This window comes from Tasmannia lanceolata, unplaced genomic scaffold, assembly GCF_043159265.1.
Source record: "Tasmannia lanceolata isolate RefF3 unplaced genomic scaffold, GAP_Taslan_0.1 ptg000020l, whole genome shotgun sequence".
NCBI lineage: Eukaryota > Viridiplantae > Streptophyta > Magnoliopsida > Canellales > Winteraceae > Tasmannia > Tasmannia lanceolata.
The window spans coordinates 10,630,998-10,655,863 of NW_027518697.1; the positions used below are offsets into that span (position 1 = coordinate 10,630,998).

Sequence of the window (24,866 nt, forward strand, 5' to 3'; positions counted from 1 at the left end):
CTTATTTAGTGTGTTGTAAGACACCCTCCGATCCGGGCTTGGTGTGGATTCAGATTTAGTGGAGAAATCCTGAGGAGACAAACCTGGGGAGTGGATGTAGGACTTAGCAAGGTGCTAAGTGCCGAACCACAATAAATTGCTTGTGTCCTATCTTCTTTGTGGTACTTCTCTCTCCCAATCTCTTGTTTATTTTGTTTGCATTTATTTGGGTGATTTCCCCTTTATTAGCTCTTCGATAATCATTGCATATCTATATTTACCAATTGGGCTAATCATTTAGTCAATCAACTTTGTAACTTGAATTGATTTTTAAGTATACATCATATAAATAAATTTTAACCATCTAAACCAACTTGATTAAGGTAAGATAAAACTAGGGCGAATTTGTGAAAAGTTTGAAAAGAGAAAATTTCTTAAAGACAACCAATTAAACCCCCACCCCCCCTCTTGGTTGCCAAACCGGGATTTCACAACCTATCAAGAATCTCATTGAAGAGAGGTGCAAATCTCGAAGGAGTCGAATGCGAGCCCCTGAGCCATCAAATGCCGTTGAGAGAGCCTCCTTCAATCACCACTTTATTGAGATCAACATTTTTCAAGTAGCTTTATCCCTTGGTGAATTGAACTAACTTCAGCCTCATTTGCATCAGCTACACTAATAAGGCCTGAGAAAGCCCATATCACCACACCTGCTCATCTCTAACAAAATTCTTATTATTAATATTTATATACATGTGGGGGTCACTTGGATGTAGGGTAAAAAAATTAATGGAAAAAATTGTATAGTCAAGCAAGGTCAAAACTTTCTACAAAAACAAGGAAAATTTTTTATCCTGCAAAATTAATCCATGGAAAATAAGTTAGCCAAATGGTAGAAAACTCATTTTCCAAGGAATTGTTTCCAAAAATTTTTTTGCGCATCCAGACAGCCAGTAAGTAAATATAACTTATGAATAAATCCAAACAATGTGGGCCCATACCCGAATCCAAACACTACCAAAAACACAGTGGGCCCACATTGTTTGGATGATCCAAAGCGTTCATTTGATGGGCTCTGACATAGATAGGGTGTGCCTAGAAAATCAGCTCCATTGGATCATCCTAAAGCTTCAATCAGTGGACGAACCGTCAGCTGAGGGGGTCTACCTTACACAAATTGAAACCACATGGGTTGTAGTTGTCACGTTTTAACTATAGGGGTAGAAGTGTTATACAAACTACAGGGGATGTACATGTAATTCTCCCTTTTTTTTTTATACGTGGGCACAGGAGGGCTTTCTCTCATGGGTTTAGACTATTCTGCTTATAGGATGAGGTGTTTTTTTTCCGTATATTTATTTAGGTTCTGATTGTAATGATGATCTTTGTGGTGCACTTGATTGGAAGAGATGGTTTCATGCGGGGCGGAGCCACATGTAGCGTCAGGGTGGTCACCCCCTTGCAAAATCCCTTGTGTGCAGGGGTAAATTCCACCTCCCCAAGTGTGGGTGTGGCCGCCTGCCCCCGCCCCCACACCCACATGAACGGAATGTGCAGGCAAAGTGTAAATTAGTCCAGCCCCCATGTGTAAATTATCATTTTGTTGAGATAAAAGGGTATTTTTCTCATAAAAAGAGTTATTCATGTCTTGTTGGACTCATTGCCAAACAGGTATGTGGTTTAGGTACGGCCCTAAACCATGTAGTTCTTTCTGGCCTCTACCATTGAGCTACAGGCCCCAACTCATGTGCATGTTTTCCTTTTAGCAGAAAAAAGTACAATAATAGAGCACTCCTACCTCTAAATGATCCAAACCAATTCATTTTCCGGTCCCCCCCCCCCCCCCCCCCCCGCCCCACCACCCACCAATAAATTGGTCGTTCTGAAAATAATCCTATACAGGATGATCCTTAGCTTCCGATTTTTTGATGTTTAACCTTTCTTTGCATTCTGTTTTACACCGACGAGTCCCAAGATTCAATCATCAAACGAAGTAAAAAGAATTCTCTCTCATAATCATTAATTTTAACAATGACAATCATCAACTTACTTACGAGTTAGGGACTCATTAAGGTGCATTGGAAACATAATTTTATACACATTTTGAAAATATTATGAGATTTTTACAAATGTTTTAAGACTTTTTCATTGGAAACACTTGTAAAATTATTGTGGCTCCTATATTTTAGGGGCAGCCCAAAGCAGTGACGCTGACAGGTGGATATTTTGGCAGCAACACCCAGCAAATATTTCTTATTTTTATTCAATTGGGGCCATTCTACTTTCCGAGGAGATGCTGCCAAAGACTTGTCCTTAGGGCTCTGTTTGGTTAGCTGGGATTTTAGTGAAAGTAGTAGTCAACAAGGAGGTGACAAGGATGGGAGATGTGTAGAGTTGTCTAGAGAAGACTAGGGGAATATTGGTAGTGTGTTTGGTTGGATGTCAAAGCATGTGGAGAATGGAAGGGTGTCATTAACAAAATAAATAGTAGAAGAGAGAGAAAGGGAAGAGAGAAAAAGAGAGAAAAAAGTAATGATTACACATGACAAGGCATATTCTACTCTTATCCCCTCTAAAATCCACCGAAATGAAGGTTTTGCATTGGAAAATTAGGAGAGGGGACAATCCCGCCAGATAGGCACCACCTAAGCAAAAAGCTAATAATGATGTCTCATCCATATCTAATAGTCCAATGGAATTTGAGCTAAAAATTGACAACCAAACAACATTTGGTATTTGATATTCCTAAAAATGCCGAGCCGTCTTCCATGCCTTTTTCTAAGAAATTATATGGTGCACGGTAGTGCATGCACCTGTTCACCCAAAAAATGTGGGCCCCACTGAAGGGCTAGGGCACACCTATCTACAATTGGGCCTAACAAATGAATGGTTTGGATCACCCCAAAAATGTGGGCCGCACTGTTTCTTGGGGCTGCATGTGCATGCACATGCACGGCCATCCACCATATAAATTCTCTCATTTTCTACTTTTTAATTAGTGTACGTGATGCAGGTATCTTTTTAATCTGTGATTGATGGTTAATCACCACCAATAGAATAAAACAGGGCGGCCCAGTGCAGTGCAAGAGGCTCCCACCGAGAAAGGAAGTCTATAAATAATTACATAGAGAGGAGGAGAGGCACATGACGGAAGATGGAGCGTGGTAGCCAAAAGCATTTTGTTCTAATACATGGTGCTTGCCAATTTGCCATGGAGCTTGGTGTTGGTATAAGATAACACCAATGCTGATTTCGGCAGGCCACAGAGTCACGGCGCTCGATCTTGCCGCATCCGGTGTCCATCCAAAGAAACTCTCAGAGGTCTCGTCATTTTCCGACTATTCTCAACCATTGATGGAGTTCATGGCTTCTCTCTCTTCTGAAGATAAGGTCATCCTTGTAGGCCACAGCTCTGGGGGTATCACTTTGGCTATGGCGATAGATCAGTACCCCAAAAAGATATCAATGGCTGTCTTTCTCGCAGCGTTTATGCCAGATTCTTCTAACCATCCATCATATGTCTTGGATAAGGTATTTAGTCAGTGTCCATGGAGGATGTGTTTGGATTGCCAAAATAACGCACTGGAATCGACATCTGATTCTGATTCCACTGGATCGCGGGACTCTTGGTTGAAAAAAAGAAATGAATTTAAGAGTTGGAATTTAATTTTTGTTAGAAATTTTATGAATGAAAATTTTTATTAGACATTACCTGTTTGGATTGCAAGAAAAACATTTTTCAAGGAAATATTTTTCTTGGGAAATATTTTTCTTTCCACCATTTAGAAGAAAATGACATGATTATGATTAGCGGTCCCTCTAAATAAAAATTGAATAGGGTTGGTTCGAATGATCTTTTTCATGAGTAAAAAAAGTAAGGAATTTTAGAAAAAATTTCCTTTCCAAACTTTTCTACAAAATTCTTGATCCAAACAAGGAGAATTGGGATAGGTATCAGAATATGATGTTATTCAGATTCCTAATTCCGGCAATCCAAACACTGCCAAATGAATAGTCTCTCTCTCATATAATTTCTTACCAGAGCTTGTATTGCCACCCATCACTTTTTATTTTGGATTTTATTGTGTGATGCTATATACCTAAGAAATGATCTCTTTTGGTTTGTGAATGGAACTATGGAAGTACATCGAGAGAACACCTTTGGAGGCGTTTCTAGATACCGAATTCACCTTCGAAAGAGGGCGACAGAAACCTGCAACTTCAATGTTATTCGGCTACAAATTCTTGTCATCCAAGCTTTATCAAAACTCCTCCCTAGAGGTAACTATTTCAGAGGAATCTTCAAGTTGATCTCACAAGCTTTATATCAAAACCGTTCATTTGTTGGGCCATTACGTAAATAGGTAGTGCCACAACAAACATTTTCATAGGATGATCCTTACCCTCTGATCTGTAAAGGGGCTGCATATTACGGAAACCTCTACAGATCGGAGGGTTATGATCATCTTATGAAAATGATTTTTTGGGCACGACCTAATGATCCTAATCCTCCGATCTGTACAGAGACTAACATTATAAATATTGGGACTCGGGTAGAACCGTAGAACTCATCCTTAAAAGCTAGCCGGTGAGGGGCAGGCGCCCAAGCCTTAATAAGCCCATCCACGTCAGGGTCAATCTTTCGATGTGGGATCTTTACTTTCAGGTGGAACCCCAACAATCTCCCCGTCCACGCAGAAGCTACTTGGAAACTAAAGGGCTGTTTGGATACACGGATTTTAGAATCTGGGATGTCTTCAAAATTGTAGCTAAGAGACGAGAGAAGAAGCAGACCAGCCGTCGTTTTTGACTTGTTTTTTACTTCTCACCCTTCTTTCCGTCAGTAAGAGAGTAGCAGATCCTCCTATATTTTCAGGTTTTAGAAATCTTCGGACACAGGAGAGATTTTTAAAATGTGAATTTCTCACTTTAAATCCAAGAAACGTTGTCATGACAGCATACAACAGCTTGATCATGAACCCTCTTTTACACTGTTTTGAAACTAAAAACCTGGATTTTTAAATCCGTGTATCCAAACGGCCAAGAGATCTCCATTTGGAGGGATTTTCCTGGGTAAACCAGAGTTGCCATACCCCAACTATGATACCACTTCATTGGGACCCGAGTAGAAGTCACCCTTAAAATCTAGGAATTAACGGGAGGGTGCCCGATCCCTTATAAACTCATCCACATAAGATTCAACCTTCCCATATGGGATCTTTGCTTTCGCCTGGAACCCCAACATTAGAAACCTCCTAGATCGGAGGTTTAGGATCATCATATGGAAATAATCTACGGGGTAATGCTTATTTACATTGTCCCCTAACAAATGAACGTTTGCATCATGAAGTGGACACACTATACTTTTGGGAAAAATACTTGCACACACAACATATAAAAGCTCTTAGGGGCTGTTTGGATACATGGATTTTAGAATCCAAGTTTTAGTTTGAAAGATGTGTAAAATTCTCGATTTTACAATCCATTATCCTGAAATTTAAGTAAGAAATCCAGATTTTAGAAATCTCTTCCCCATCCTGAGATTTTTAAAACCTGGAAACACGGGACAATTTACTACTCTCTCACTCGATGGAAAGAAGGCGAGAAATCAGAAAATGGCGGACGGTCTTATCCCATCCAGGATTTTGAGGAAACCCAAAATTCTAAAATCCGCGTATCCAAACGGCCCCTTAATAGATATTGTTTTACTTCCAACCCCACGGACTACATCACCCAAAAATCAGCCATTCACTTTTCCTGTGAAGGGCTAAGATTAATCTCACTAAAAAAATATATTTTTTACCTATAGGTCTTTGAGGATAGAATTCGTCAGCTGCCTTTCTCTAACTACTGTATATTTGGTCTTTGAAAGGATTTTACTCTAGCCACAACGTTGGTAAGGGTGTCATCATTGTTTATGGAGGATCTATCAAACTTGCCAAAGCTGTCCAAGGAGAGATATGGATCTGCTGATCAAGTTTACATAGTTTGTGACGAAGATAAAGCAATCCCTGAAGAATTCCAGTGTTGGATGATCGAGAATAATCCTGTCAAAGAAGTGAAAGAGATTAAAGGGTCAGATCATATGCCTATGCTCTCAATGCCTCAAGAGTTATGCACCTGTCTCCTGCAGATTTCCAAGAAATGCTCTTGATTCTTGTTTTTCTTCTAAGAGTATTAATGGTTAAGGAGATGGGGGTGGTTGGGGTGGTTCTCTTATTACAGATTGTCTATATTTTTTTTTCCGCATGTAGATCTTGACAATCTATCTTCAACTGCTTCCAAGCTAATTAAGTTAAATTTATATTTCCAACCGTGTTTAACGGGCGTGGAAAAGCTAAAAGTAGAGTGGAAATATCATTTTGTATACAACATGGGAAATGATAGCATATAGAATGGGTAAAGAGGAAAATCAGGATAATAACGGTGAGGCAGAGGAAAAGCAAAGTGAGGAGGATGAGTTAGAGGGGAACGATGATGAAGAATGTGCGGGCAAGGAGGAAGTTCACAAGAAAATTTGGCCAAAACGCACACAAAGAGCCCAACATACTCCTTCCAAATTAGTTGATTACGTATTTCACAGTATTGAGCTTCTAATCTCTTAGGATTTGTGTTTGCCGCTCATATGTGCCGAGCTTTTGTTCTTCCTCTCTCGGTTGTTCCGAGTTGGGTTTGGCTTTTGTGCTCTAATTGTATCATCTTTTCTCTTTATCAAATAAACAGGGGTTCCCGCTAAACCCCAGCTTACCCATAAAAAAAATGATATCATCACCTTGTTGTTCTTTCTATTTTACATATTTTCTAATTAGCTGTTGATGTTGATTTTCCTCAAAAATTGTAAATATGAAGTATTTGATTTCTGTGAAAAAAGAAAAGAAAATAGCTGATTGGGTAACCTTTTTGATGTGGCAAGATAAGGCACGCAAATGATAAATTTTTAAGGGGCCCTTTCATCCCTTTCTATGCAAGGGCGCCTGTGAGTCTAGCATCCCTCATGAAATTTATATAAATACTTATACATAATAAATGCCCCACATTTCACATGTAATTCATATAAATATAAAGATAATGATATAATATACCACTAATACGCTTACAATTTTGGTTTTATTACGCATTTTGATTTCGGTATGCATTTGAGTGGTGATAGAAACGGAAGTATTTTGGCAGCTTGGTGCCGGTTTAGGTGAAAATTTAAAACCATGTATCATGCGATGGTACATCACATCAATGACTATTTATTAAGGCTATAGATATTGGCACTACAATGTTTTAATAATTGCACAAACTTAGATAGTCTTGCCTTTTTTAATTGGTTTTTTAGCACTTTCTGGGAACTGTAATTACAGTTGTTTAAACTATAAAGACAAGATGAGTTAGTGCAATTATCAAGACATGGTAGTGCTAATATAAGTTACCTTTATTAATAACTCAACTCAACTCCACTCCACTCAACTCAACTCAACTCAACTAAGCCTTTGTCCCAAACTAGTTGGGGTCGGGGCTAATGAATCCTTTAGAAAGTTTTCATGAAAAAGGTGAAAGAATTTACCAGGCTCAAATTGACTAAGTCTAATCCTGACACTAGTTGGGTTCGTCCACATAGATCATTTTCTTCCATCTTCTCCTATCCAGGGTCATGTTCTCTGTTATGTTCCTAGCCATCAAGTCTTTCCTCACTGTTTCTACCCAAGTTATTTTGGGTCTGCCCTTTCATCTTTTTACTCCATCAACTTGGCACGAGTCACTTCTTCTGACTAGAGCATCCAAAGGCCTACATTGGATATGCCCAAACCATCTTAAGCGGTGCTCTCTCATCTTCTCCTCAATTGGTGCGACCTCCACCTTTTTATAGATGTCTTCATTTTTAATTCTATCTAATCTTGGGTGGCCGCACATCCATCTAAGCATTCGCGTCTCCGCTACACTCATCTTAAGCACATGTTGCTTCTTGGTGGCCCAACATTCTGGGCCGTACAGCATGGCTGGCCTCACAACTATCTTATAAAACTTTTCCTTCAATTTGGTAGGTATTTTACGATCGCATAGAACTCTTGAAGCATGCTTAATCGACTTACTCTTATTCTGTGGTTAACAACCTCTTCAATCTCTCCTTCCTTATGTAGGATTGAACCAAGATATCAAAAGATATCCCTCTTAGGTGCCTCATCTCCAGTCATATTTACTACATCCTCGCCCCGCATTTTCCATGGGTGCTTCATTTTGTTATTAATTCCATCAAATTCCATTTCAATCTTAAGAGTTTTTCCTTTATTCCATTATCTATCTCATTCATTTTTATCCAAAGAGTTTTAAGAAAAACAGAGAAGATATAAAAGGCATTATTAAGTGGACCAAATATTTCTGGCTACAAACTAAACATGGAAGTTTGGTTTGGCTCACAATTTTATGAACATTATCTGTGATGAAAACGGTATTCCTAATCTAATGGGTATTCTAGATTACATTTAATATTTTTAAAATAAAAATTATATATAACCTAATGAACCCAAGTAAAATATTATCATACAGGGTTGCTTGGAAAATACAATCCCATTTTTACTTGAAACATGATCCATAGGCAGACAAATGTCCAAGAGAAGATTAAAAAATTGATCAAATACTATTTCAATGACACCAGGAATTAATTTATTCTATCCTTGTTACAATAAGCTTGACAAATTAAATCAGGAACTAGTAAAACAAATGCTATAAACAAATGATTTCTTGGCAACACGGTGAAGAAAACGTCTAAAGTCTAAACAATCTGCAGGCCACGGATAAAATAGAATAGAAGCAGTCAAGAGAGCAATTTCAATGAGATTAAATCAGACAGGGAAGAGTCTCAATACCTACCAAAAAAAGAGAAGAGTTTCAAAACTTTTCTATATATATAGTATAGCTAGGCCTCATCCTTAAACCCACAGATAACTGAGTCCTCTCCTTCATCCATTTATTGAACTATTGGATCATTTCTGCCTTTTGTATACATACTTTGTACAAGAGTTTTTCAAAGATGACCACTCGTTCTTTCCTTCTCTTAGGGATTCTGGCTCTCACTTGCTCCCTTGCCTTTGCTTCTGACCCTAGTCCATTGCAAGATTTTTGTGTCGCAGCGCCCAATAGCCCAGGTATGAACATGTCTTACTTTATTATGCTTTTCTTCTTATGTTTATATTATGAAGTATTGGAGTGTGAACTTGGGTTTCTAAATATTTTAATTCTATATCTTGGCAGTGTTGGTAAATGGGTTAGTCTGCAAGGATCCAAAGCTAGCTCAAGCAGATGATTTCTTCTTCATGGGGCTTGACAAACCTGGCAACACATCAAACCCACTTGGGTCCAAGGTGACCCCAGTCAATGTGGTGCAGATACCAGGACTAAATACCCTTGGCATCTCCATGGCCCGCATAGACTTTGCACCCTATGGTCTCAATCCTCCCCACACTCACCCCCGAGCTACCGAGATCTTGACGGTCGTTGAGGGCACCCTCTACGTTGGATTCGTAACTTCCAACCCCGATAATCGTCTCATCACCAAGATTCTTCAAACGGGCGACGTGTTTGTCTTCCCAGTGGGCCTCATTCACTTCCAACGTAATGCTGGCTATGGCAATGCCGTTGCCATTGCTGCCCTGAGTAGCCAGAACCCCGGTGTCATCACCATAGCAAATGCTGTCTTCGGGTCAAACCCACCCATTTCCGATGATGTTCTTGCCAAAGCCTTCCAAGTGGACAAGAAAGTAGTTGATTATCTGCAGTCTGTGTTCTAAATAAAGAGCATCTAGAACCCTACTTCCTCATTGCAAAACTCCTTTAATTGGTGATTGGTGTCTAGAACTTTTTTTTTGATGAGTTGCAACTATTTTTTATTGTTAATGTAATTGAAATAAATGCATACGTAATGCATGTAATTGCTAATACCATTGAATTACCAACGAAATAGAATTTTTTTTATTTAATGATGATTGTTTCTTATGTGGAAATCCGCAAATCCAACAATTTTCCCTGTATTTCGGATTCACTCAGGGGCCGTTTGGATACGCGGATTTAGAATCCAGATTTTTAGTTTGAAAACAGTGTAAAAGAGGGTTATGATCAAGCTGTTGCTGCTGTCTTGGCAGTGTTTCTTGGATTTTAAGTAAGAAAACTAGGTTTTAGAAATCTCTCCTGCATCCTCAGATTTCTAAAACCTGGAAAAATGGGAGGATCTGCTACTCTCTTGCAGTCGGAAGGAAGGGCAAGAAGTAAAAAACGAGTCAAAAAGACAGTTGGTCCGCTTCTTCTCTTGTCTCTTAGCTACAGTTTTGAAGAACTCCTGGATTCTAAAATCCGCATATCCAAATGGGCCCTCACCGTTTTCCAAATACATAACTTAGTTTTAACCTTCGAAGGATGTGGGTACAATGACCCAATGCAATGTTTTGCATCATAATATGAAATGGCTACCCTACCATACTTGTGGGTCCACCTTGGTTTCTCAATGCTAAAGGATTCTATTTATAAGCCTAGTCATCATGGAGTTACTTTCTAATAGTTGAAAGCTGTACTTACAAGGTAATGGATGCCTAATCCAATAATAACATGCGAGCGTGCATTAGAATTTACTAGTGAGTCAACCCGTGCGATGCATGGGGTAGCCCAAAACAACATAAAACAATTTCTAACTAATGGAAAAATGGAGCAAGAAATGCAGAGAAGACATTATAAGAAATCAATTTTGGAAAACAACAGTTCTCATCAAGAGCAATTGAAAGGAAAAGTTGATTTTGGTCATAACAATCTTGAGAACAAAATAAAGCATTATAATCACGGAAAAAGAAGAAAGAAAGGGAGTGCAAAATTGACCAATATAGTGTTTTGAAATTCAGCAGTGCCTACATGGATGATCCAACCATTGCTTTGTTGGCCCCAACTTAATTAAGCCCTGAGATCCTATATGATAAATATGTTTTGACTATGTTAGCATCTGCACGTCCTTGATTGTAGTATTTAGAAATGAGTGGAGCCCACATGGATGATCCAAACTGTTCCTTTGTTAGTCCACCATGTTGTCCCACTATACTTCTTAAAAAATTGCAGAAGCAATATAATATTTACTTGCAAAGGAGATTGGATAACTAAGATCATATATATGGATAACTACTATGTTGGTATCCTCACATACTTGGACATAGTTTTTAGAAGCACTGGGTCGACAATTGAATAAATTTTGGGCGCATGATTTAGAGAGAGAAGCAGTCCCGAAATTTTCATGGCATTTTAGACACAGTTTGATTTAGCTTTTGAGGATAAAATTTGAGCCCAAAAGTGATTATTTGACTCGAATTACAATTAGGCCCCGTCTGTTTTGATTTTGAAAAGTGATTGAGAATCAAAACTGATTAATGGGGTCAAAATTGAACGTAATTTTGAGTCCAATAATCAGTGTTGGAAATACAATCGGTTCTGAAAAACCAAAACAAACAGGGCCAAAGTGATAGTATATCCAAAATAATAGGGACAAAGTAGAGGGACATAATTTTTTTTTTTTTTTTTGATCGGTAAGCTGGGGTTAGGCGGACCCCTACCAGAATATTAAATAAAGAAAGATGATACAATAAAAGGAGGAAGACGATGCCCCCAATCCTTTGGACAATGGCTAAGGAAGGGGCAGAACAAACAAGGACATGATGCCCTTGAAATCAAAACTTAAAACATGCACAACAAGAGAAAACACGAGAACTCTAGAGCCGGGCCCCAGATTAGCCCCTAGTGATCAAAGACTTCTTTCATCTTCTGGCTAAATTTCCTTGCTCTCATGCTCTTCCTTAACTTCTCAACCTTTGGGGGTTTAGAAGTCCTTTGATGGGGGATTTCTTTTTTCTTCTGTTGGGGGTGATCTTCTTCACCATCTTCTTTTTTCTTTTCTTCATCATTCTCAGCTTCTTCATCAGAAATCTGATTTTCTGTATCATCGCTCTTCGCCTCATCGAGGTCCTCTGCATCATAGGGAAGATTTTGGGCCTCCGAAAGGATTACCTCATCAGACAATGGTTCTACTGCATCTAGAGTTTCTTCCTGCGCTTCTGGATCACCCATGGTAAAGGTAGGGAAGTCCTCAGTTACGGCATTTTCTTCTTCGTTCAGGGCAGCAAAACTGTTATGAAGAAGAGGAGGATTTGATACTGGAGGGGGGATGGATTTGCTCATAACTGGAACTTCTTGGGTTGCATATTGGGCTTTCTCTGAAGCATGAGGGGTATTTACTGGATTGATTTGGGGTATTTGAGTTGTTGGAGCTGAGTTTTGGACGGGCCTCCATTCTTGTCTAGGCTTTGGCACCCTCTGATGCTCTCGCTTGGGGCAAGCTTCTGGTGTATGACTAAAGTTTTTACAAGTAGTACAAGCCACTGGTTTCCAGTCATACTCTACTTGTTGGTTGTGAACACCAAATGGGGAATGGATTGGGATGAAATCTAGGAATGTGGACCCTACCTCCACTTCCACACAGAGTCTGGCAAAATTAAGTCTCGTGGACTCAGCTGTTTGAGAGTCCATGTAGAGGGGGTTACCAATGAAACTAACAATCTTGCTAATTCCATCAGTGCTCCAGAATTCAAGTGGCAATCCAGGGAGACGGATCCATATCGGGACCGAAGTCAGTTTCAGTTTTTCAAGCGGCATGCCAGGCTTCCATTTCTTCATAATGAGAGGCCTCCCTCCATAGGAGTGGTCACAAGATTCCAAAACTTTGTCACTATCCTCAGCACAAGTGAATTTAAACAGATAGAATCCACCATTTAGAGTAAAAATCTGCATTTCACCTTTGAGGTTCCATTTTCTGGTCAGGTTTTCTTTGAGATTTAGGAAGTATGGCCTTCGCCCAATGAAGTATCCGATCAGGGTGTTGTGCCATTTTTTCGAGATCTCAGAGATTTCTTCAGTTCTGAATTAGATCTTCCTCCCCCCCCCCCCCCCTTCATTTAAGGTGGGGACTACAAAATGCAGATTTGAAGACTCAGTCTTCTTTTTGCTACCAAATAGAGCTCTCCATGGATTCAGTTGATCAGGTTCATCCTCATGATGGTTTGGTTGTGCATCTGGATTTGCAAGGTAGTTTATGCTTCTGAGATTAGTATGGGGAGAGGAAGGACTTTTGGGCGGTGTGTCTCCTTTGCTTCGACTTGTGGAAGAAGGTCCAGTCTCCGTATTCCACGAGGTTAGCACTCCAGGAAGTGTTTTCTTTTGGTTTGGATTTGAAATCTGAGTAGTGGTGGATACCCGCTCAAGATTTGCAAGGCTCAGATTTTGAGGTTGAGTTTGGGGGGAAAGCTGAGGAGAAAAGCCAGCTGGGGTGATGGGAGGGAAATTTGAGATTTAGAAGTACAAAAAAGAATGGGCTTAATTTAGAAGTACAAAAAAGAAATTGAACAACCAAAAACAAAAAAAAACAAAAAAACAAAAAGAACATAGCATGATTCAAGATAATAGCAAAAAAAGGATTGAAGATATCACTTAAAACTAAACAATAAAAATTCAAGATGAAATCAGAAATATCTTAATTTTATTTATCCCGAGGAAAATCTGAAGTGGCTGTGAATAAGGAAAAGAGAGAAATATAGAGAGATATACCTGCATGTCTTTTATAGATATGGATATTCAATGAGGAGATAGGAAGTTGCTGAGATTAGGAAAGCTTCTTATTCAGTGAAGCATTACTGAAGTAATAAAGTTTCACATACCACCATTTCTCTCTCACAGACACACTCAAACGTGAGATCTTTGAGATTCCAAAAGCCACTTTCATTATAATCCTAAAATCCCCTCTCAAGATACAATTTACACCACAACAAATGCTAATTGTGAAAAACATATATAGTCATGCTAAATATGATTAATGATAATAAGCACATACTGGGAATAAAAATATCAGAAAAAAATACAAAGCAAAACCCAACACTAAATATGGAGGTCTTCAAGGAGTTTAATTATATGGGTTTTGTTCAGGATGGCTTTCGGGGTTGGAATCCAATCGATACCATAGGCGGCATTTGCGGTGCACCATGCTGAATTAATCCCTACAAATTATAGGGCAACGTATAAAAGAAAAAACAAAAATTAGTGGTACATCAATTGGTTCAACCGTTGTATAGCGGCGAATGTGTAATAATTATTTGTCAACTATGAAAGTATGATTTTGCGTAATTCACGTCGTCATTTGCGAATCTACAATGCAAAAATGTTCCAACCAAAATATCCGCAAGTGATGCAAACAACTGTCAAATTCAAAACAGATCTTAAAGATGTAAATGCAGATAACTATTCAAGGGAAGTGAAGTGCAAGTTAACATGACCAAAACTTGGAACATCTTAAAAAAATAACCTCATCTTCATCTGCTTCAAATTTACGAACTGAACCATTTGATGAGAGTGGCTTTTGCCTAAATATAGGAAATAGCCCAAAGGATGTGGATCCCGTCATAAAATTCAAGTGGTTGGAAAGAATTTCATGAAAGCAGCACATGAGTAGCTATATTAACAACATAAAATAAATTACGTTGAAATAATTTATTTGATGTATCATGGAGATTGGAGCAAGCTTGATGTCAATGGACTGGACATCTACTCCTTAGAGAGTCCAGGACCAATAAGTAAAGCTACCCTGCGTCGAAATAAAATCAACTTTTACAAGCATGTATAAACTAAAAATCCCTAGATTCATAAAATTTCATCAATAAAAGATGCTAATCTCGGAGAATCAATATTATCAAAAGTTCTAAAATCCCTCTTTTACATACAAAACAAATAACTATGAACGGAGCCATATACCATAGTACCCAATGTTTCCAAAATAACAGAAATACATCACTCGAGGAGGGGCACTATGAACTAGGGAGGAACCACTCCACACCAGGAATTAATTTATTCTATCCTCGTTAGAATAAGCTTGACAAAATCAGGAACTAGTAAAACAAATGCTATAAACAAACAATTTCTTGGCAACACGGTGAAGAAAACGTCTAAAGTCTAAACACTTTGCAGGCCACGGATAAAATAGAATAGAAGCAGTCAAAGTAAGAGGGCCATTTCAATGAGATTAAATCAGACAGGGAAGAGTCTCAATACCTAGCAAAAAAGAGAGAAGAAGTTTCAAAATTTTTCTATATATATAGTATAGCTAGGCTTCATCCTTAAACCCACAGATAACTGAGTCCTCTTCTTCATCCATTTATTGAACTATTGGATCATTTCTGCCTTTTGTATACATACTCTGTAAGAGAGTTGTTCAAAGATGGCCACTCGTTCTTTCCTTCTCTTAGGGATTCTGGCTCTCACTTCCTCTCTTGCCTTTGCTTCTGACCCTAGTCCATTGCAAGATTTTTGTGTCGCAGTGCCCAATAGCCCAGGTATGAACATGTCTTACTTTATTATGCTTTCCTTCTTATATATGTTTATATCATAAAGTGAGAACTTGGGTTTGTAAATCTCATAATTCTATTTCTTGGCAGTGTTGGTAAATGGGTTAGTCTGCAAGGACCCAAAGCTTGTTCAAGCAGATGATTTCTTCTTCATGGGCCTCGACAAACCGGGCAACACATCAAACCCACTTGGGTCCAAGGTGACCCCAGTCAATGTGGTTCAAATACCAGGACTCAATACTCTTGGCATCTCGATGGCTCGCATAGACTTTGCACCCTATGGTCTCAATCCTCCCCACACTCACCCCCGAGCTACCGAGATCTTGACGGTCGTTGAGGGCACCCTCTACGTTGGATTCGTAACTTCCAACCCCGATAATCGTCTCATCACCAAGATTCTTCAAAAGGGCGACGTGTTCGTCTTCCCAGTGGGCCTCATTCACTTCCAACGTAATGCTGGCCATGGCAATGCCGTTGCCATTGCTGCCCTGAGTAGCCAGAACCCCGGTGTCATCACCATAGCAAATGCTGTCTTCGGGTCAAACCCACCCATTTCTGATGATGTTCTTGCCAAAGCCTTCCAAGTGGACAAGAAAGTAGTTGATTATCTGCAGTCTGTGTTCTAAATAAAGAGCATCTAGAACCCTACTTCCTCATTGCAAAACTCCTTTAATTGGTGATTGGTGTCTAGAACTTTTTTTTTGATGAGTTGCAACTATTTTTTATTGTTAATGTAATTGAAATAAATGCATACGTAATGCATGTAATTGCTAATACCATTGAATTACCAACGAAATAGAATTTTTTTATATTTAATGATGATTGTTTCTTATGTGGAAATCCGCAAATCCAACAATTTTCCCTGTATTTCGGATTCACTCAGGGGCCGTTTGGATACGCGGATTTAGAATCCAGATTTTTAGTTTGAAAACAGTGTAAAAGAGGGTTATGATCAAGCTGTTGCTGCTGTCTTGGCAGTGTTTCTTGGATTTTAAGTAAGAAAACTAGGTTTTAGAAATCTCTCCTGCATCCTCAGATTTCTAAAACCTGGAAAAATGGGAGGATCTGCTACTCTCTTGCTGTCGGAAGGAAGGGCAAGAAGTAAAAAACGAGTCAAAAAGACGGCTGGTCCGCTTCTTCTCTTGTCTCTTAGCTACAGTTTTGAAGAACTCCTGGAATCTAAAATCCGCATATCCAAACGGCCCTCACCGTTTTCCAAATACATAACAGAGTTTTAACCTTCGAAGGATGTGGGTACCTGACCCAATGCAATGTTTTTCATCATAACTATGAACGGAGCCATATACCACAGTACCCAATGTTTCCAAAATAACAGAAATACATCACTCGAGGAGGGGCACTATGAGCTAGGGAGGAACCACTCCACACCAAACCAACAAAGACCGTACTACTTGACTCTATATCAGTGTTACATCATTCCTTTAGGAAACATTGTTTAAACCATGAACACCATCCATATAGCCGTTTAAATATTCCATAAGATAGCCAATTTTCAATTTAGTTTAGATCTATAATTTATGATCACCTATACATACAAGTAAATCACAACAATATGTAAATTAAAACGTGTCAATTCTTAGAAAGAGTCAAAAATAGCTTCAATAGTCTCCACAATAAGTAGCTCCAGGACTTAGTACGGGCAGATTTCATAACAAAATTTACAAAATAATTTGGGCTTCAAATGAATAGAACATACCATATTTTGCCTAGACACCCCTCTTCTTCTCGTGAATCATGAGCAATGTTCCTGAAAGTCATTAGAAAAAAAACTAAATTAGAGTGCACAATCCCCATATAACTCTCCCACAATAATTGTATGGTCAATCATGAGAATTTCAACCTAACCCTCTATAGTTTGGAGGGTTAGAATCAACCTATGGAAATAATTTTTGGGGCACTACCTATTTAGGTTGTGGCCATGGTTTGGATCATCCTATGGTGCGGGCCATACCGTACTTTTAATAAAGTGAGGAGTCCCCTCATCAAAATACACTAGCGTTGCTGATAACATTTCCCAAAAAAAAAAAAAAATTTCAACTCATTTATGGTCATCCACCATAGCGATGACATCGGCCATTAGCACTGACATTGATCAGCCCAGACAGTCTGTCTCTTTCAGTGAAATTATGAAACAATTGTCATGAAGCAATGATTATTAGCCTAATGAAAGAAGTAGCATCAACTGCTCTTTGTTTAGGGGTGAGCATTATTCGGTTAAAACCGAATAACCGAACCGAATTGGCTGATTCGGTTCGGTTTTTTTCTTTTCGGTTCGGTTTCGGTTTTTTTTTTCGGAAATTCGGTTATTCGGTTTCGGTTTCGGTTTTATAAAAAAAAAATTCGGTTAACCGAATTAACCGAAATAATGGATGAAAACCATTTTTTCCCCAAAAAAAGTGCTATATGTGTACTCCGTAGGATGATCAAAACCGTCAATTTGATTGATCACAACTTAATTAGGTTATGCTCAAAAAATCATTTCGATCGGATGATCCTAGCCCTCCGATCCAAACCGAGATTTTGATTTTTTTCCCTCTTTTCTCCCACAATTCGGTTATTCGGTTATAACCGAATAACCGAATAAACTTTCGGTTCGGTTTCGGTTCGGTTTTTGGTAAATTTCGGTTCGGTTTCGGTTACCGAAATTTGGAACCGAAATTATTTCTGTTTCCAAATTTCGGTCTATTCGGTTCGGTTTTAACCGAATAACCACCCCTATCTTTGTTGGGCAAGGGATGGGAACCATAGTTGAAATCATAAAAACTCTCCACTGCGCCTTGCTGGGAAATGTCTGATGAGTAAAAACCCATTAGCTATATAGGTATAGATATAAGGAATTGATCCATTGAATGGTAAAAAAAAAAAAAATCACAGAGACAAAGCATTTGAAAGATACCCAAAGGCCTCCCTGTACTCGAAAGGTCTGTCGTTCTACCTGAGAAGATGATGTTGCTCTAAAATCTATCTAGCGCTTGCACAATTATCTACAAACACAAAACCATTAAGAAATAGATTAAAAAATGGACAATAAAAGCAAACAAAATCATGGCGACAGTTCCTGTTCTCACCAATATGCCTTGGAAACAAACTAAAATAATGTGGTTGATATCATTGGTGATATTCATTAGATTAAAAACGATAGTTCTTTTGGAAAACCTAGAGTCATAAATCAAAACACAAAAGAAAAATGAAAGAGAGAGAGAGAGAGAGAAGCAAAAGCCTCAAGTAATGAGCGGCCTTTTCAACCCGACAATATTTGTCTTCATTGTTTTTTTTTTCCAGCCTAATAAAGCTTGGATTGAGCCATGTCTAATAACCACAAACATCACATTTAGTTACACAAACCTCGAGGTTCCATTATTTCTTGGTATAATATTAAAGGAAATTTTTTTTTAGCAAGATATGAAGGTAAACCATTAATCAACCCCATTTACAATAAAACAGAGCATGCAACTCTGGGCTGGAGAGAGAGAGAGATGTGCTAACTATAATTTAGGAATGGTTACCGAACGTTCATATTTAGGTTTTTAAGCAGTTTTAGCAAGAAAAATCTCTTAAATGCATGATACTATTAATAAAGGGGGAGATATTTTTTGCAATACAATACATGTTAATAGCAGTTTTTGCCGAGGAAGGAGACTGAGGCCACGTAGGATCAAACTCAGGATGGGAGGACTGTCCACGTGGGCGTGAACAGTAAAACCCCCATTCTGCTATATTATAATAGATAAATGGTGAATGTTAAAGAAGCACATATTTTAGAAAAAGATATTTGTATTAGTAGTGCAATAACTCGGTGGAGTTATTGTTGTAGCACAACTTAGTTTATTTAGGTATATTGCACTTCGAAAATTTACAGCAGACAATGTCTGATGTGTGAATAGTAAATAGCAACCAAATAAGGGTAGGAAATGGAAAATACAATCCCATTTTTACTTGAAACATGATCCATAGGCAGACAAATGTCCAAGAGAAGATTAAAAAATTGATCAAATACTATTTCAATGACACCAGGAATTAATTTATTCTATCCTTGTTACAATAAGCTTGACAAAATCAGGAACTAGTAAAACAAATGCTATAAACAAACAATTTCTTGGCAACACGGTGAAGAAAACGTCTAAAGTCTAAACACTTTGCAGGCCACGGATAAAATAGAATAGAAGCAGTCAAAGTAAGAGGGCCATTTCAATGAGATTAAATCAGACAGGGAAGAGTCTCAATACCTAGCAAAAAAAAGAGAAGAAGTTTCAAAACTTTTCTATATATATAGTATAGCTAGGCTTCATCCTTAAACCCACAGATAACTGAGTCCTCTTCTTCATCCATTTATTGAACTATTGGATCATTTCTGCCTTTTGTATACATACTTTGTAAGAGAGTTGTTCAAAGATGGCCACTCGTTCTTTCCTTCTCTTAGGGATTCTGGCTCTCACTTCCTCTCTTGCCTTTGCTTCTGACCCTAGTCCATTGCAAGATTTTTGTGTCGCAGTGCCCAATAGCCCAGGTATGAACATGTCTTACTTTATTATGCTTTCCTTCTTATGTTTATATCATAAAGTGTGAACTTGGCTTTGTAAATCTCATAATTCTATTGCTTGGCAGTGTTGGTAAATGGGTTAGTCTGCAAGGACCCAAAGCTTGTTCAAGCAGATGATTTCTTCTTCATGGGCCTCGACAAACCGGGCAACACATCAAACCCACTTGGGTCCAAGGTGACCCCAGTCAATGTGGTTCAAATACCAGGACTCAATACTCTTGGCATCTCGATGGCTCGCATAGACTTTGCACCCTATGGTCTCAATCCTCCCCACACTCACCCCCGAGCTACCGAGATCTTGACGGTCGTTGAGGGCACCCTCTACGTTGGATTCGTAACTTCCAACCCCGATAATCGTCTCATCACCAAGATTCTTCAAAAGGGCGACGTGTTTGTCTTCCCAGTGGGCCTCGTTCACTTCCAACGTAATGCTGGCTATGGCAATGCCGTTGCCATTGCCGCCCTGAGTAGCCAGAACCCCGGTGTCATCACCATAGCAAACGCTGTCTTCGGGTCAAACCCACCCATTTCCGATGATGTTCTTGCCAAAGCCTTCCAAGTGGACAAGAAAGTAGTTGATTATCTGCAGACTGTGTTCTAAATAAATAGCATCTAGAGCCCTACTTCCTCATTGCAAAACTCCTTTAATTGGTGATTGGTGTCTAGAGCTTTTTTTTTTATGAGTTGCAACTATTTTTTATTGTTAATGTAACTGAAATAAATGCATACGTAATGCATGTAATTGCTAATACCATTGAATTAGCAACGAAATAGAATTTTTTTTATTTAATGATGATTGTTTCTTATGTGGAAATCCGCAAATCCAACAATTTTCCCTGTATTTCGGATTCACTCAGGGGCAGTTTGGATACTCGGATTTTAGAATCCAAATTCTTAGTTTGAAAACAGTGAAAAAGGGTTCATGATCAAGCTGCTGCTGCTGTCTTGGAAGTGTTTCTTGGATTTTAAGTATGAAAACCAGGTTTTAGAAATTTCTCCGGCATCCTGAGATTTCTACAACTTGGAAAAATGGGAGGATATGCTACTCTCTTGTTGTCGGAAAGAAGGGCAAGAAGTCAAAAAGACGGCTGGTCCGCTTCTTCTCTTGTCTCTTAGCTACAGTTTTGAAGAACTCCCAGATTCTAAAATCTGCATATCCAAACGGCCCCTCACTGTTTTCCAAATACATAATATAGTTTTAACCTTCGAAGGATGTGGGTACAATGACCCAATGCAATGTTTTGCATCATAATATGAAATGGCTACCCTACCATACTTGTGGGTCCACCTTGGTTTCTGAATGCTCAAGGATTCTATTTATAGGCCTAGTCATCATGGAGTTACTTTCTAATCGTTGAAAGTTGTACTTCCAAATTAACGGATGCCTAATCCAATAACAACATGCGAGCGTGTATTAGAATTTATAAATGGTGAATAGTAAAGAAGCACATATTTTAGAAAAAGAAATTAATTTGTATTAGTAGTGCAATAACTCGGTGGAGTTATTGTTGTAGCACAAGTTAATTTATTTACGAATATTGCACTTCGAAAATTTACAGCAGACAATGTCTGATGTGTGAATAGTAAATAGTAGGGCTGCAACTCGGGTCGGGTGGGTCGGGTTTTGAAGAACCCAACCCTACCCAAGAAATATCTCGGTTCGGGTCGGGTAGGGTTTTTTTCCCCGAAAACCCACGATTCCCAAATCCGGCCCTACCCATGATAAATCTCGGGTCGGGTCGGGTCGGATTTTTTTACGTTAACACAATTTTTTAAGGAAAACTCTTGTTTGGCAAGGCAATTCAACTCATAGAAGTAGAAAAACTCAAGCATGGCAAACTCTTTACTGCATTAAGTAATAACTAGTCCAAAGAGAATAAATTGATGCATTACCCAAGTAAAATGATTATACTCATATGAGATAAACAACAAACTATTTAATGCCTTAACTATTTAGTTGAAACTTGAAACCCTAGAGCTAAAGGGGGGAAACGAACAGAAGATGAAAAGAGTCCCTATGATTGCGTGCGTGCATGAGTTTTCACTTTTAAAGTAATTAATAAAGTTTTAGAAAAAAAAAATACATACTATAACTTAAGTAACTCGGGTCGGGCCCCTTCAAACCCGGCTCGACCCGAAACCCAAGAAACATGAACCCAACCCAAGCTATTTTCGGGTCGGGTCGATGCGGGTCGGATTAAACCCGACCCAAGTTGCAGCCCTAGTAAATGGCAACCAAATAAGGGTAGGAAATGGGAAAAGGGTATTTTTACTTTTACTTCCCTACATTTTGGTGCATCCAAACGGCCGGAAAGAAAAGTGATAGTAAACATTGTAGGGTTTTGCCATGCAATTTTGCGGGAAGCCAATTCGTTGCTCACTTTTGCAGGAGAGAACAGCCACTACCTCAGACATTGGTGTGTGTGGTTGCACAAAAGCATGGATTCCTTTTGCTTGGCATTTGGATGCCATGTCTGCAAAACCCCTTGTTTTGTTGCCAATATAGTGTTGACATCCCGGGAGACTACTAGGGATGTCTCCTGGTTATTCACTACGTGTATGCTGATGTGTCACCCTTGTCCTCTCCCTGTAAAATCCATGCAATAGTCAATAATTAATACAAGTGAAATTTTGCATGGATTTATTAGGAATGATGCTCTCTCTATTTATATTGGTAATGACACCCCATACCACTATCGTACAAGGCTGACAACCAAACACTACTAACCACTGTTCTACAATGTAAGTTCCTAGTAAATACAATGCATGTCTCCTCCCTGTTGAGTACTTACACAACTAATCTACAAGGTAAATACTTGCAACCAAACATAAAATAAATGAATAAGACAAAATTTGCTATGAGGTGGATGTTCTCTCATGCAAAAGTGAGCCGCAAAATGTCTTTCCGTGAGATTACCCTGTGATTTCCCACATTGTAGAAACTTTCTTTGTGGCCCGCCCCATGTTCAACGCGGCGTAGAGCCCGGCCGGCCCGGCCTGTCCCGCACCCTCAAATCCTTCTCCTTCCCTTTTTTTTCTCTTTTTCCTAACTATTCTAGTAGATATATGGAAAATACATACACGATTCAACAATTGATCAAATATGGTATGATTAGGAGCATTCATAAGCTTTTTTTGGCTACAGTACAAAAATCACCTCAATTAATTGATCACAACCGTCCAATCAGGGACATGCGAAGGACTGAAAACAGTGTTAAAAGAAAAAATGAGCAATCTAAATTCAATTAGTAAAAGCCCTCAATTTGGATGGCTAGGATCATCCTGTCAGTTTGTTTTTTTGAGCCATGTTACCTAAATGAAAGTTTTAAATCTTCACTGCTAAAGTATTAAAATATCATGTGCTTTTAAATTACACAATAATCAGAGTGGCGCAGCGGAAGCGTGGTGGGCCCATAACCCACAGGTCCCAGGATCGAAACCTGGCTCTGATAGAAAGAGTAGCTTCCCATGTTCCATTTTTTTGGATATCATTCCTTTTTATTTTCTCTAAATCTCTCTAATAATCGCCTAATAAAAAAGATAGCTTCCATAGTTGATCGGTTTCGGTTTAATAACAATGGATTTAAATTTCAGTTTCGGACGAAATTCGGTAAAAAATCAAGGGCAATGGTTAATTCACACCCCATAGGATAATTCGCACCCCTTTAACATTAGAAAGCGTTAGAGTCTGCCACATACCGAGTGCAAATTATCCTACAGGGGGTGTGAATTTATCATCCCCCAAAATCAATGAAAATTTCATTAATGTACCAAAATTTTGTAAACAAACTTAAAAATCATATTTTCTTGAGATTTCGGCCGAAATTATTGAAATTTCCTAATTTCTGGCTGACATTTGGTACTTTGGCCTAAATTTTGGATTTGGGTGATTTCAGTTTCGGTCCCAATCAAAATCCGAAATACCAATATTTCGGCCAAAATTTAAAACCATCTTAATAACATGAATACCCATGTTTTGGTTTAATAAAATAACAGCCATATCCCTACTTTTTGGTACAAGTGGCAATAGTAGGAGGGCTGTTGGGGACAAGCCTTAAACTGGCATGTCTTCATATCATCTCCATTGAGTTTTTATACGGTGCAAGCCCTTATAGTAGTGTATTTGAAGTACTATACGGACCACACTATTGAATGATCCAAACCGTCCATGTGATGGGCCACAATGTAAATAGGCTGTGCCCAAAAAACTCATTTATACAGGATGATCCCAATCCTCTGATCTATAGAGGAATTGCATATTATGGAAATCTCTATAGATCGGAGGGTTAGGATCAACCTATGGAAATGAGTTTTTATATGGTGTCCGAGCCGAATAATCGTATGGAAAGTATCTTGGATAGGGTCGGGTTTATGAATCTCGGGTTTTCAGGTTTAAATTTGACCCGACCCGACCCGACCTGATATAATTCTCGGGTAGGGTAGGGTTTTGGAAAACCCGACTTGCTCGACCCGAGTTGCACCCCCTATGATAGGATGATCCAAACTGTCCATGTGATGGACCACTATGTAAATAGGTTGTTCCCAAAAATCCTCCATAGGATGATCCTAGCCCTCTGAACTATAGAGGTTTCCATAATATATTAATATGCAGTTCATATATAGATCAGAGGGTTGGGATCGGTGTAAGCTCTTATAGTCCTGTATTTTTCAAAGTGTGCCACCACATCATAGGATGATCCAAACCGTCCATGTGATGGGCCACTATGTAATAGTTTGTTCCCCAAAAATCATTTCCATAGGATGATCTTAGCCCTCCGATCTCTAGAGATTTCCGTAATATCCAGTTCATCTCTAGATCGGAGGGCTAAGATCATCCTATATAAATATTTTTTTGGGCAAAACCTATTTACGTTGTAGCCCATCACATGAACGGTTTGGATCATCCTATACTGTAGTCCATACAG

General features: G+C 38.8%; 3 protein-coding genes, 1 non-coding gene and 1 pseudogene across 5 annotated transcripts; all 5 read left to right on the forward strand.

Annotated features, from left to right (window-relative positions):
• Positions 1-2,985: 2,985 nt before the first annotated feature.
• LOC143854291 (salicylic acid-binding protein 2-like) lies at positions 2,986-6,322 on the forward strand (annotated as a pseudogene). Its single transcript, XR_013237477.1, has 3 exons — positions 2,986-3,510; positions 4,123-4,260; positions 5,852-6,322. The product of XR_013237477.1 is annotated as a salicylic acid-binding protein 2-like (transcript).
• Positions 6,323-8,995: 2,673 nt separating this feature from the next.
• Positions 8,996-9,901, forward strand: LOC143854292 (putative germin-like protein 2-1). The gene is made up of 3 exons (XM_077364168.1): positions 8,996-9,110; positions 9,217-9,445; positions 9,557-9,901. The coding sequence occupies exons 1-3, from the start codon at positions 8,996-8,998 to the stop codon at positions 9,750-9,752; spliced, it is 540 nt and encodes a 179-aa protein (XP_077220283.1). The 3' UTR covers positions 9,753-9,901.
• Positions 9,902-15,251: 5,350 nt separating this feature from the next.
• On the forward strand, positions 15,252-16,006 carry LOC143854518 (germin-like protein 8-2). The gene is made up of 2 exons (XM_077364528.1): positions 15,252-15,368; positions 15,471-16,006. Exons 1-2 carry the CDS (start codon positions 15,254-15,256, stop codon positions 16,004-16,006), a joined length of 651 nt encoding a protein of 216 aa, XP_077220643.1. The 5' UTR covers positions 15,252-15,253.
• A 3,708-nt stretch (positions 16,007-19,714) lies between these two features.
• LOC143854608 (putative germin-like protein 2-1) lies at positions 19,715-20,542 on the forward strand. The gene is made up of 2 exons (XM_077364648.1): positions 19,715-19,908; positions 20,007-20,542. The coding sequence occupies exons 1-2, from the start codon at positions 19,794-19,796 to the stop codon at positions 20,540-20,542; spliced, it is 651 nt and encodes a 216-aa protein (XP_077220763.1). The 5' UTR covers positions 19,715-19,793.
• Positions 20,543-23,321: 2,779 nt separating this feature from the next.
• TRNAM-CAU (transfer RNA methionine (anticodon CAU)) lies at positions 23,322-23,393 on the forward strand. The gene has a single exon. It is a non-coding gene; the product is annotated as a tRNA-Met (tRNA).
• Positions 23,394-24,866: the final 1,473 nt, after the last annotated feature.

What these genes read in the sequence shown, in the direction of transcription:
- LOC143854518 (XM_077364528.1), top strand. Translation starts at nt 15,254, where the DNA reads ATGGCCACTCGTTCTTTCCTTCTCTTAGGGATTCTGGCTCTCACTTCC. An exon ending in CGCAGTGCCCAATAGCCCAG is followed by an intron (nt 15,369 to 15,470) that starts GTATGAACATGT and finishes ATTTCTTGGCAG; the next exon opens with TGTTGGTAAATGGGTTAGTC.
- LOC143854608 (XM_077364648.1), top strand. Translation starts at nt 19,794, where the DNA reads ATGGCCACTCGTTCTTTCCTTCTCTTAGGGATTCTGGCTCTCACTTCC. An exon ending in CGCAGTGCCCAATAGCCCAG is followed by an intron (nt 19,909 to 20,006) that starts GTATGAACATGT and finishes ATTGCTTGGCAG; the next exon opens with TGTTGGTAAATGGGTTAGTC.
- LOC143854292 (XM_077364168.1), top strand. Translation starts at nt 8,996, where the DNA reads ATGACCACTCGTTCTTTCCTTCTCTTAGGGATTCTGGCTCTCACTTGC. An exon ending in CGCAGCGCCCAATAGCCCAG is followed by an intron (nt 9,111 to 9,216) that starts GTATGAACATGT and finishes ATATCTTGGCAG; the next exon opens with TGTTGGTAAATGGGTTAGTC. An exon ending in ACTCACCCCCGAGCTACCGA is followed by an intron (nt 9,446 to 9,556) that starts GATCTTGACGGT and finishes TGTCTTCCCAGT; the next exon opens with GGGCCTCATTCACTTCCAAC.